Source organism: Jaculus jaculus, chromosome 4 (assembly GCF_020740685.1).
Source record: "Jaculus jaculus isolate mJacJac1 chromosome 4, mJacJac1.mat.Y.cur, whole genome shotgun sequence".
Classification (NCBI taxonomy): domain Eukaryota; kingdom Metazoa; phylum Chordata; class Mammalia; order Rodentia; family Dipodidae; genus Jaculus; species Jaculus jaculus.
This window is the reverse complement of record NC_059105.1, coordinates 56,651,734-56,664,268: the sequence shown is the minus strand read 5'-3', so window position 1 is coordinate 56,664,268 and position 12,535 is coordinate 56,651,734. Positions and strand designations below refer to the sequence as shown.

Below are 12,535 nucleotides of genomic sequence, written 5' to 3'. Positions count from 1 at the left end.
TCTCCCTCACATAGGACTTCTCTGACCTCCACTCTGCCTCACTTCCATTTTCAAGAACTTTTGTCCACATAGAGCTTACCTAAGGACAAGATCTCTATTTGAAAACCAGCTAATTAGCAATTTTAACCCAGTTACCTAGCTTGATTCTCCTTTTCCAGGAAAGAAACATTATTCACATGTTCTGGAGAATATGTCATGAACATACCATTGTGGGAAACAGTCCATCTACCATAAGTTCCAGGGACAAAATTTTTGATGCACCATTCTAGATCCCTTTCTGGAAGAGATCTTATTGAGTAACTTCTGAGACTGTTCAGTATTCTGTTCAAATCTGTGCTGTACCAAATAGTGCATTTGTAACTAAACTGGGATACTTACCAGCTAGGATCTTTGGAGATTTAAATAACAATGTAAATATTTTATATCTTCATAGTTTTAGCAATTAGTATATGATAAACAAATACTCTCTCCCATCTTCTCCATCTCCAATTCTTCATCTTGGCTTTAAGCAATCAGGGTGAATTTGTAATTCTCTACTTAGAGTCAATGTAAGATTAAAAATTATTCACTGAAGGTAATGATTGATTGATATTGATTTCAAAAAATTATAACACTATCATCTATGTGCCAATACTGTTAGATGCTAAGTGTCCAAGAGCAAAAAGTCCAGAAGTAAACATACATTTTGGTGTTAAAAGTGAAGCTTAGATTATTTTCCAAACAAACTATGGGACAATAACATGTAATGAATAACCTGGAGAGATTTTACTTTGCAAGTAAAATTTAAGAAGATATTTTGGACATTTTTCAAAGAGTCCCTAACAGCATTTAAATGAACAGCTCTTCCAGATAAAGGAATGAATTTCTCACTGTTGAATACAATCTGATTGAATTCTGCTGCCTATTAAATGGAGAAATACTTCAAAATCACTACAGACATACCAACATTAGAAACTGCCCCACATGGTAGCAAATGCAGCTGTGGCTAGGAAAGCAAAGAAGAAGCAAAGTAAAATTGGCAAAGGCAGGTAGGTGGTAGAAAGCATTGCTCTGAGTCATACTGGATCTGGTTGGGAGGAGAGGTCACAAGAAAGAGTCGTGAGAGAAGACTTCAAACATTGCACAGGCACACAGAGACCTATGAGAGACACTTTAAGCAGGAGACTTAAAGGGATCAAATTTCTTGTCACCAATAAATGATACTTTATCTGAAAGTATAATTTCAGTTCAGTTCAGGAATATGCTTCTAATACTTCTTGTCATTTACAGTTTTTGCCCATTTTATTGTAACTAATTATTTCTGCTGCATCTTAGAAATGAGGTCCTTTATAACTTCCTGTGAGAACTAGACAACATGCTGCCCTCATTAACAATAAAAGCTAATTAGCATTAAAGAGTTACCCCAGCATTCTTCCACTCTCTTTCACTTTCTGCTTCCCTACAATTTGCTCATTACTACTGATGGGTATGTTTGTTACACAAGAGACAATGAGAAGCTTAACAATGCTTTTCAACTGTTTCATTCACAATAGCAGATCTGAATGTCTAGACATTTGTGAACATAGGAAACAAGGACATATGTATCTATTCATGTAACATGAGCAATCAGATAGTGAAATGTAGCAGACAGCTTCAGGTTCATTGAGATGAACTTCCAAACCAAGCACAGTTATAGAGGAAGTGATATATAGTGAAGCTTACAAATCTAGTGGAAGTTGCATAATGACAGAAGAATCTGGTCCTGTTTTCACAGGTTCAAGCAGAGAGAGAAAAGCCACAATCCAAAAGCCACACAACAGCACACTTCAGGAACTCTAGCTAGGCACACTTGGCATATATTAATATTGGAATTTCAAACCCACCACCACACCTTAAGATCTGCCCCAGTGACACCTCCTCCAGCCAGGTGGCTGCATATCCAAACTATAAACTAATAAAACACTGAGTATATCAGGGGCCATCTATTGAAACTACTATATTCTCTCCATGGTCCCCAATAGATTCAAAGCCATTATACATTGTAAATTGTATCCAGACCAATTTCAAAGGTCCTCATAGTCTTGACCAATTTAAGATAGTCCCAAAGTCCTCTGAGGTTTAAGATTTTCTCTTAGCTGTGAGTCCTGTAAAATCAAGCAAGTTAAATACTTTCAACATAAAAAGGCAACAGAGTAAACTTTTTCAAATGTATAAAGCATAGCAAGGAGAGATTAAAACAATGCAAACTTGGGCTGGAGAGATGGTTTAGCTGTTAAGCGCTTGCCTGTGAAGCCTAAGGACCCCAGTTCGAGGCTCGATTCCACAGGACCCATGTTAGCCAGATGCACAAGGGGCACACGCATCTGGAGTTCATTTGCAGGGGCTGGAGGCCCTGGTGCACCCATTCTCTCTCTTTCTCTCTCTGTCACTCTCAAATAAATAAATAAAAATAAAAAATATTTTTAAAAATTAAAAAAAAAAACAGTGCAAACTCAACAATGATTAAGCAAACATCAAGCTTCTGCAGTTCAAGTTCAATCCTCACTTATGACTGAAAATCTCTAGATTTTCCAACTCCACTCCTCCAGCTGGGCAGAGTAGCCTGGGCACATTTCCATTCCAGGCCAACATTGTGCTCCATATTAGCCCTTGCATAGTCCTGGTATATCCAAAACATCTTTGGGTCTCCATGAAAACCACAGTCCATCTTCCAATGACTTTGCCAGCCTATCAGGGTATCATGCCCTGCCTCATGCCACATCTCTGTAGCAGCTCCTGGAAACATATTTATTTCATGACCACTCTGTACATTTTTTTTTTAATTTGAGAGCAACAGACACAGAGAGAAAGACAGATAGAGGGAGAGAGAGAATGGGCACGCCAGGACTTCCAGCCTCTGCAAACGAACTCCAGACGTGTGCGCCCCCTTGTGCATCTGGCTAATGTGGGACCTGGAGAACGGAGCCTCGAACTGGGGTCCTTAGGCTTCACAGGCAAGCGCTTAACCGCTAAGCCATCTCTCCAGCCCACTCTGTACATTTTTTATGCTTCCAAAACTAATACCCGGTGTGCAGTACATAGCTATAGTCTTAATTCAGAGACAAAATAAATCATAACCTTGAAAAGTAGGTTCCTTCTCCAATCGAGTCTTTCCAAGAGAGTTTGCAGTTCTATCAAAGTCTTTCCTCAGGCATCCTCTCCATTGTTTTACTGTAAAGCAATTGGGCCATCTTCCTTAGGATTGGTAATGTGTTTGACAATAACAGCTTCAGTAACCTAAAACCAGTCTCAGTGCCTGTAATTTTAATTTGTTTGAGGGTTTCCAACTAAAATCGTAAATATCTCAGTACAATATCTTTAGCCAATCATATCAGTCCATTACAAATCTAACCTTGATTGAACTCCCTGGGCCTGGGCAGCAGAATATAGTCAGCCCTTATGCAAGCAGCCCAGTTCCAGCAACGTCCTCTGCAGTCTTTCTTTCCTCTTAGAAAGCTCATAAGCCAAACCTCCAAGTTCATAAGCCAAGCCTCCAAATACAATTCTCATTACAGTTAGCATTCTCAAACTCCCATCAAAATAGCCCATAAAACTGGGCTTACTACTCCAGAAGGCATCTACAGTGGCAAGCACCAAGTCCATGCCCATTCCTCCAAAACAAAAGTTCTGAAAGACCAAAATCCACATGGTCAGATTCATCTCAGCCTACTCCTCAGTACCAATTTCTGTAGCAGACAGTTTCAGTTTCACTGAGATGAACTTCCAAACCTGGCACAGTTATAGAGGAAGTGACATTGATTGAATCTTACAGATTCAGAAGAAGATCCGTAATGGTAGAAGAAGCTGGCACTTTTTTCACAGGTCCAAATAGAGACAGAGAAGCCACAAGCCGAAAGGCATAGCACAGAGCACATTTCAGGAACTCTAGCTAGGCACACTTTGTATATCATTAGATTGGAATTGCAAACCCACCACCATACATTAAGATCTGCCCAGTGACATCCACTCTAGCCAACTAGCTGCAGATCCAAACTGCAAACTAATAAAACACTGAATATATTGCAGGCCATCTGTTCAAACCACCACAGTGAGTTAACTGTTTATTGGAATTCTGAAAGGTTCAGCCCTGTATTAATAAGACCTGAGGAGCAGACAACAAAGAACTCAGAGGTGTGAGTGCTAAACTTTTGTTGACTATTTCTGGTTTGCAGAGTTCAAGCTTTCTTCTCTTCTATTGAACTACTTAATAAAATAACACTTTGCTTTAGTCTTGCTTACAACTTTATGTGATTTTCACTGAAAATTTTAGTTGATCAAGTGTTTGGAAAAGTCACCTCTTAGACTGAATTCTAGGAATGGTAGCACTGAGTAGGAAAATAGCATTAATGGTATTACATGTACATATACATGATGACATATATATATATATAAACTTTATTTATTTATTCAATAGAGCAACAGAAAGAGGCATACAGAGAGAGAGAGAGAGAATGGGCATGCCAGGGCCTCCAGCCACTGCAAATGAACTCCAGCTGCATGCATCACCTTCTGCATCTGGCTTACATGGATCCTGGCAAATAAAACCAAGGTCCTTTGGCTTTGCAGGCAAATGCCTTAACCACTAAGCCATCTCTCCAGCCTATGTATATATTTCTAAATCCATAGTTGTGGAAACCTTTGCATGTTAAAGGAGAAAAAAATGTTACAATGTAATGACATAAAAATGCATTATTTCCAAACCTGAAAAAGAATACACAACCCCTAATGAAAAGAATATAAAAATTTCAAATCCACATTCCATATAAAATACATAAATTCATAGTCTTTGTAAAATCCAATGGTAGACATAGAGACACAGGAAGAGGTCTCAGTTCCAGAGTCACGAGAAACTTCTGAACAAGAGATTTCATCTATTGTTGAAATGGCTTGAGCGATAGAAAGTATTTCCTAGATCCTGAACAAATAATAATTTATGGCCAAAAAATGACTCTTTTTAAATATTGCTTATGAATGACCTGGTTGTTACAGTCATTGCTAACACTCTCACCATCACGGGTGCTGAGTCAAATGCTGAGTCAGAATGTATATCGTAAATTGTCATGACAAATGACAAATGAGTGGTGACAGAGAGATTGAAGATAGTAGAAGAAAGACCTGTTAACTATACAAAGAAAACTAGAAGACTAAGACCTAAACTTCTCTATGAGAATGAGAGTAGGAAACCATTTTGCCTTTGAGATTTTGGGCACATAATATTAGATGGTTTCTCAATTGCTACATGAAAGAGATTTAGAAAGAATTTAATAAAACAAGTAAATGGTAAAAGATAATTGACATTTAATATAGTTTACTAATGCTTTCCACATATCACCAGTTTTAAAATTTATTTCCTTGGGATCAAAAGAATGTCTATTCCAGAGAGGTTTTGTATGCCTGTAATTCCAGTACTAGGGAAGATGAGGCAGTGAGTTCAAAGCCTTCTTGGTCTGTATAAAGCACATGCCTTTAATACCAGCACTACAGAGGCAGAGGTAGGAGGATCACTGTGAGTTCAAGGCCAGCCTGAGACAAAATAGCAAATTCCAAGTCAGCCTGAGCTAGAGTGAGACCCTACCTCAAAAAACAACAACAACAACAAAAAATCAGGTGTCTAAATTGTTATCCTCTATGATCATCTCTATGAAAAACTTTCTCTAAGCATCTGCCTGGCTCATATTTTCCATTTATCAAAAATTGCTAAAGAAATATTTTGTTTTATATTATCGCCCTTTTAATAACATCTTTGGTATATAATGTACTAAACTGAAAACAAATAACTAACTAAAATACATTAAAGTGTATATAAAGTCAGATATAGTAAAAGATCAAAAAATTACTTTCCAAGTAAATATTTAATGGCCAACAGTGAATCTATCTCATCAGAACTAGGCAAATAATTTTGAAATTGCTTAATAGCTTTCATGACTACAAGGATTTTCATTGCCAATATGTAAAAGCAGAATCTGAAGGCTCACAGTTTTAATGAGCTAAAATGCTACTTGAGTCGATATTGCATTTTAAGTAGGCAAGTCATTCTCAACCATGGAATAGGGAGTCCCTCATCACTGTTTTGAATGCAGACTACACAAAAGATCATAATTAAACAATTTGGTTGTCATTAGTCATGCAGATTTTAGATTCTTTGCTTCTTCCTTTGACAAGACTAAGCCTAGAATACAGGAAATGACTTAAATCAAAGTACTAAGTAAAGTGATAGTACAAAAATGCAAATTTTTCCTGCCTTAATAAAAAGCATTGAGACACTTCAGTCAGTCATAAATAATAATTTAAAAACTACAAGCTGGTTTTTGGTCATTAAGTGGCTCTATGTAGACATAGATTGAAATTAATTTAGCAGTGTGTATACTAATATATCCTAGTGTCCATTCTTGGAGCTCTGTTGTTGAATGAACCCATCACTTTCCTCTGAAACAAAATGACAGGTTGGTCTTCATTCCAAATGATAAGGTCATAACTTTTCTCTAAACTGTTAGGTAAACACAAAAGCAGTTTTCACATAGGCTGAAGACAGTTTACATCCATCCATCACCATTCATCTTCATACACTCACATATGTATGGAAAAATCCATAAGCATAAAACCAAAAGAACAGCCTGTCCTGCTAAAGGAAGACAATCTAAACTAGATTGCAATCTCAGTGATAGCTTTTCCAGTGCAGATGTTCATCCACTCATTAGGTTAGGACACAAATCATCTGATGACTGCTAATACGCAATTTGCATCTGTGCTAATTAATTTTGTGATTTGTTATTTGCTTCAGTAGCATTGCTTATTTCCTTAGAAATCACCACATCAAAAAATTATACCTTCTAAATCTTAATGGATCTTTGAAACAGATTTCTCTAGTTCATTCAAATGCTATAAATATGGCTTCCCCTTTAAAAGTTATTCCCTGCTAAGTGTTGTTTACATTGCTAGTGTGTTCTTATACAAGGCACTTCAAGCAATTAAAACACACACAGAGAGAGAAAGCATTATTTAAATATTTAAGCAAAATTAAATTCATTCAAGTGGGGAAAGTAGAAAGGATTTTTACTTCTAAACACAGATCTAATTTTTCTTCTTGAAAATAATAACATCAAATTTACTCACATACTGTATTTTATAAAACTATCTAAATATAGCATGGATTCTACAAAAGCTATATTTCATAGGATAGGAATGTTTCATAGAAAAGAAATATTCTGTTGTCTTTTCAGATCTTCAAGTACACTAGGGAATTTGAATGGTCTGTAAATGCTCATATTTCATAGATCCATCCAAATGTTGGACTAATTTTTAAATTATGATAGAAACAAGTGTATAATCAATACTGTGTGAAATACCAACAGAAATTCACATACACCGTTGGAAAAAAAATCAAAAGATGTGAATAACAAGGTGATAACACTGAAGTTAAAGTTTGACTTAAGCAATTACATCCAATGCTTAAAGTAAGTGCACACACCGCATGTCACAGGCCAGAGTATACTGTGGACTATTCTATCCTCTCAGGAGACTGAAACTGGTAAATTTAAATTTGAAATCCTATGTAAGTTTAGAATGCTGCTAATATTTTCCACATAAACATTTTTCTTATAAAAATATTATTGGAAGTATAAAGAATAAGCACAATGAACTAAAATTATTTAGCATAGCAATCCTGCCTTTGTTTTACAGAGAAAACCTAGTTGATGAAAAGGAAGTACTCATCATCTTACTTCTCTCTACTTACATGACAGAACATTTATTTCAGCAAGTATCTGGCAAACAGCTTAACTCGCTGTTAAACTACCTCTCTGAACTGCACACACACACACACACACACACACACACACACACACACACACACGAGAGAAGCTTTGGAGTGTAACCGTAAACGGTGACTTCTCTGAGATTTTCTTACTTTATACAAAACGTCCAGGGGCGAAAAACTACTCAGGCTTCAACAAGTTGGAAGCTGAGATGAGTTTTTGCAAAGGAAAAGTCTCTATAAAGAAAACAGTAGACCTCGAGGGCAGGCAGCCTTTGCACTACAGTTAAGGTACGTTAGGGTCAATTCTCCCGGGAAGAAAGAAGATAGAAGAAAGTGGAGAGCTTACTCACATCCCCTTCAGGCGTTGCCACATTTTCTCTGTGTGATCTCCGGTGAGGTACCTGTAAGTGCTCTCCTCTTCCTCGACGTCTGCGGCCCTGGACCCCATGGTGATGCTCCTAGGGCGACAGAGTCACAGTCAGCGTCCGCAGCTGGAACAAGCATTCCTCAGTCATTCACCCAGTAGCATCCCTTCTCCGTCAACAGTGCGGAGGTGAAGGGCTGAGGGGGCCTCTGCCAGCATCGCTGCCGCTGGCGGTGACAGGCAGCGCCCCGGCTCCCGGGCCCCCGCCCGCAGGCAGACCGAGCAGAAGCAGAGACGCCCTGACCTCACGCGAGCGCTGGGCACCGCGAGCCGCCGCTGGCCCCCAACCGCCCGCCGCCGCCCGCCCCCTCCGCGGCCAGCGCTCCGCGCACCGGCGCGTCCGAAGCCTCCAGTGCACGAGACCCCGCGGGGCGCCGGGGCGCGAGAGCGACTTTCGCGCCCCACCAGAGGCCCGCTGCTTCCTAGCAGCCGAAGGAGGACAGGATGCTGGAAGCCAGCAGATGGTGGGGAGCGGTACCCACAGCACCACCCAGAGAAAAAAAGTGCCTGTCGAAATGCCAAGGGTTTTGTCGCCGGCACTTAAAAACATATCATGCTCCCCCCTTCATCCGCCCCCCCCCCCGTGAATGCAACAAATATTCCTGGCAAACAAAGAGAAAATAACGCATGGAGCCCTACAGAAGGCGGACCGCAGGGCTCCACAGGTTGTTAGGCAGGGAGAGTGCATCTACATCAGCGAGCCTGCAACCTCCCCTGCTCGCCTTCGCCTAGCAACTCCGCGCAGCAGGTGACCGCCGCTTTAGCCAGGCAAGGCAGGCAGCTGCTCGCCACTCCTGGGGGACTGGAAAATAAAATGTATGCACGCATGTGTGTGCGCGCGTGGGGACTGAAGGAAAAGACAGGGTGTGTGTGTGTGTGTGTGTGTGTGTGTGCGCGCGCGCGCGCGCGTGTGTGTGTTTGTGTGCGTGTGTGAGGCGCATACAGGGGGGAGAGGGAAGAAACCGGTGCTGTGATATTTGTGCCTTTTAGAAGAAAAACAAGAGAAAATGAACAGAAAAGGAATCAGAACGGAGCGATCTGCCAAGCCTCCAACACATGGCTCTTCTTGCAAGGAGCACGGATCTTGGGGTGTAAGCTTCGAACTAGCTTGTGCTATCTCAAAGTGCTAAGGAAACGATCCTTGAAGTTCATGTCTCCCCTACTCGTTTGGAGGCTCAGATGCAGGTTGGTTCCTTCCTGAAAGACCTGCCTGTTATCTTGAAGTTTAAAGTGCAGGTGTGCAAGGTGGCTGGGTAATAAGAACATGTATGGAGGGCTTCCCATGCACTAGTTACGCTTCTCAGGGCTTCACCTGCTGACTTTTTAGCATTTAACAGAAATGCTGTGAGGTAGATAATAATGTTCCTGCTTAATAATTGAGGAATCAGAAACCCACATCTGCATTAGCTCTATTCTCTGAAATTTATTTTTGTTTTGTGGACAAGAGCCTTCTAATAAAAAAATCAATAATTCCATCGAAATGACACTGATATCATCTACTAATGAAAATCATATTTTGAACAAAGGACTTTTGTAAAATGGCATAAAAATGTTTTCAGCTTCATAATTTGGAGACAGATTAGGTCATGTGAACTTATCTTATTTTCTCAGACAAGATATTTCAAAAATTCATTTTGATTTAATGTGGTTAGATATCAGACAAGCTTAAACAATCAAAATTTCACTCCTATAAACATTTTCCAAAATTGCTCAGAAATTGTTCTGAAATGTCATAATGAAACTCATCATTATAAGTAATCAATATGCTAATAAAACAATAAATATAAAAAAGAACAAGACATAAGAAATAAGTTTTGCTCTAGCGCTAAGAATTTTACCTTCACTGTAACTTCATTCATACCACTGTTTGCATTCATTTAATAAACACTTACCTGAATTTTCCTAACAAGACAGTCAACAAACTTGATTCTGCTCTCCAAGATGAATCAGCACAAAAATCTGCACCAAAACAACATCATGTTTAAGATCTAAGAGAGTACAGTCCTTAAGTCTATAATTCCTTTCAACCTACAGAAAACTTTCTAAATATGCCATAAAATTATAACTCCTTACATTACCAGTAATGTTACCAGATAAAGGTTATGGATTACTGACATCTGTGGTGAATCTTAGCACATGATCACAACTTATTCATCTTTTGATTTATTATGTCATTGTATTACAAATTTACATTTAAGACGCCAGGGTATACTGATTGAGTCATTTTCTATAAAAATGGTTGATTCATTCACTAAATATTTCATAAAATAAAAATATGAATGATAGAATAGCTTATTATTTATTATTTGGCCAAGATAATGTTTAGCCTCAGTAAGTATCAAAAAGTTCTCTCTATTAGTGTATAGAATTCAAAACGTTTATCCTTTCTCCCTTATACTTAACATCTGCGAGATGCATTAATGACATAAAAATACACACATCACATTGAAAAGAACACAATAGAACCTAGGTGATAGTGTACATTTTTTCTAATTACTATGTTGAGAAATAGTTGAGATGTTTCATTCATAAAGTTAAGCTAACACTCAACTTCAGACATGAAAAAAAGAAATATAGAAAGAATGAATTCTTATAAATCAAATTATAGTTACCTAAATAAAAACAAGTTCCGAAAAGATGAAAGGTAAGCTGAGAAACTACTCCTGAATATAGGAAAGAAAACTCATTCAATATGTCTCTTACCTCTAATGTTTACCACCCTTTTGCTTTAACTCTATATTAAGGTAAATCATTTCTATTAAACTCAGTTCCTTTATTCCTATTTACGTAATTATTTCTTATGAATTCTGAGCAAAAATTTATAAAATGGTTTTTGTATGGGCTGATGTCATGATACAATTCAGTGTGGATTTGGGATCCAGACTGCCTGGACTTGCAACCCTGCTCTGTCACTGAAAGAAATAAATGGTCTTTTGAAAGTTACTCTTCTATGTCTCTCCCTTCATGTGTAAAATGAGCATAATAATATCATCTTCCTCACATGGTTGACATAGCATATAAGTTAATAGACTTCATTTTAAAACATACGTGGCACAGAAAAAAATGCCTTATATGGCTGGAAAGATAGCTTAGGAGTTAAAGGCATCTGCTGGCAAAGCCTGATGGTCTGGGTTTGACACTCCAGCACCAACATAAAGCCAGATGTACAAAGTAGCACATGCATCTGGAGTTCATTTGCAATGGCAGGAGGATCTGGTTTGCCCATACTCATGCTCTGTCTGCCTCTTTCTCTCTGTTGTGGTGACTCTCTCAGATAATTAATAAATAAATAAGTTGCTATATGAGCCAATCAGTGATACACACCCTTTATCCCAGCACTCAGGAGGCTGAGATAGGAGGATCACTATGAGTTCAAGGCCAGCCTGAGACTACATAGTGAATTCCAGGTCATCCTAGGCTAGAGTGAGATCATGTCATGAAAAGCAAAACAAAACAAAAACAATTGCTTTATAATTGAAACTTTTCATTACTATTGACAAAGATTTATGATTTTTCTCCTTTAGAACACAGAATATCAACTTATTCAACAGATTTACTAAAAATGAACTTCTCGCACAAATAATTTGACATAGAATGTTTCTGTTTTTAATAAAATGCTATTGCTTATTTTGTTTACCAAATACACCTTATTTATAAATGAAGTTTTTCTATGTAGTTGTGATACAACTGGTTTTCCACGTAAAGCACTCTAGTAAATGTTAAGAAAAATAATATTAAGCCGGAAATTCCATATTCAGCAAGCACTCATTCAACGATAAGATTCAATGAAACATTAAATGAAAGATTCATTATGACATACTCAAATCAACAAATTTTGAAAGCACACCACTCAAAATAGTTTTGCACGTGTGCATGAATGTAGAATGTGTGATGTAGTGTGGTGTGTGGTGTATGTGAAGATACACAGATCCTATGCAGGCAAATGCAGAGGCCAAAGGAGAACATCAAAGGCCCCACACACATCTGTCACTCGTCCCCATCAGTCTCGTTGACACAGATCTCTCACTGATCCACAGCTTGCCATTTCCGCAAGCCCCAGGGATTCTCCAGTCTCTGCTCCCTATAACACTGTGGTTATAGAATTGCATGGCCATACCCAGCTTTCTACATAAGTACTGGGGAATCAAATTTAGGCAGTCTTAAGCTTGCATGAAAAGATCTCTTACCCATTCAGCCATTACTCTAGCCCCAAATATTCTTTTATAATACACAAGTTTACATACTTGGAAACCAGAAAAAAGTAAGTAGTAGCAAAAATCAGAGATGTATATAGCCTAGCAAGAGAAATTAAAAACAATATTCCAAGTAGGACATCT

The 12,535-nt window shown here is 38.4% G+C and overlaps 1 protein-coding gene across 4 annotated transcripts in view; it reads right to left on the bottom strand.

The window, feature by feature from the left end:
• The window catches only part of Pde1a (phosphodiesterase 1A), a 335,923-nt gene extending 325,784 nt beyond the window's left edge, over positions 1-10,139 (bottom strand). For 2 of the 4 annotated variants that reach the window (XM_045147767.1, XM_045147768.1), the window contains exons 1-2: positions 10,091-10,139; positions 8,125-8,232 (exon numbers count right to left, since the gene is read on the bottom strand). In XM_045147767.1, the coding sequence (XP_045003702.1) occupies positions 8,125-8,222 (98 nt within the window). In that variant the 5' untranslated portion in view covers positions 8,223-8,232; positions 10,091-10,139. Of the gene's footprint in view, positions 1-8,124; positions 8,233-8,530; positions 8,661-8,837; positions 9,024-10,090 lie in introns of those variants that run through there. The other 2 variants (XM_045147769.1, XM_045147770.1) reach the window with 2 other exon arrangements.
• Positions 10,140-12,535: the final 2,396 nt, after the last annotated feature.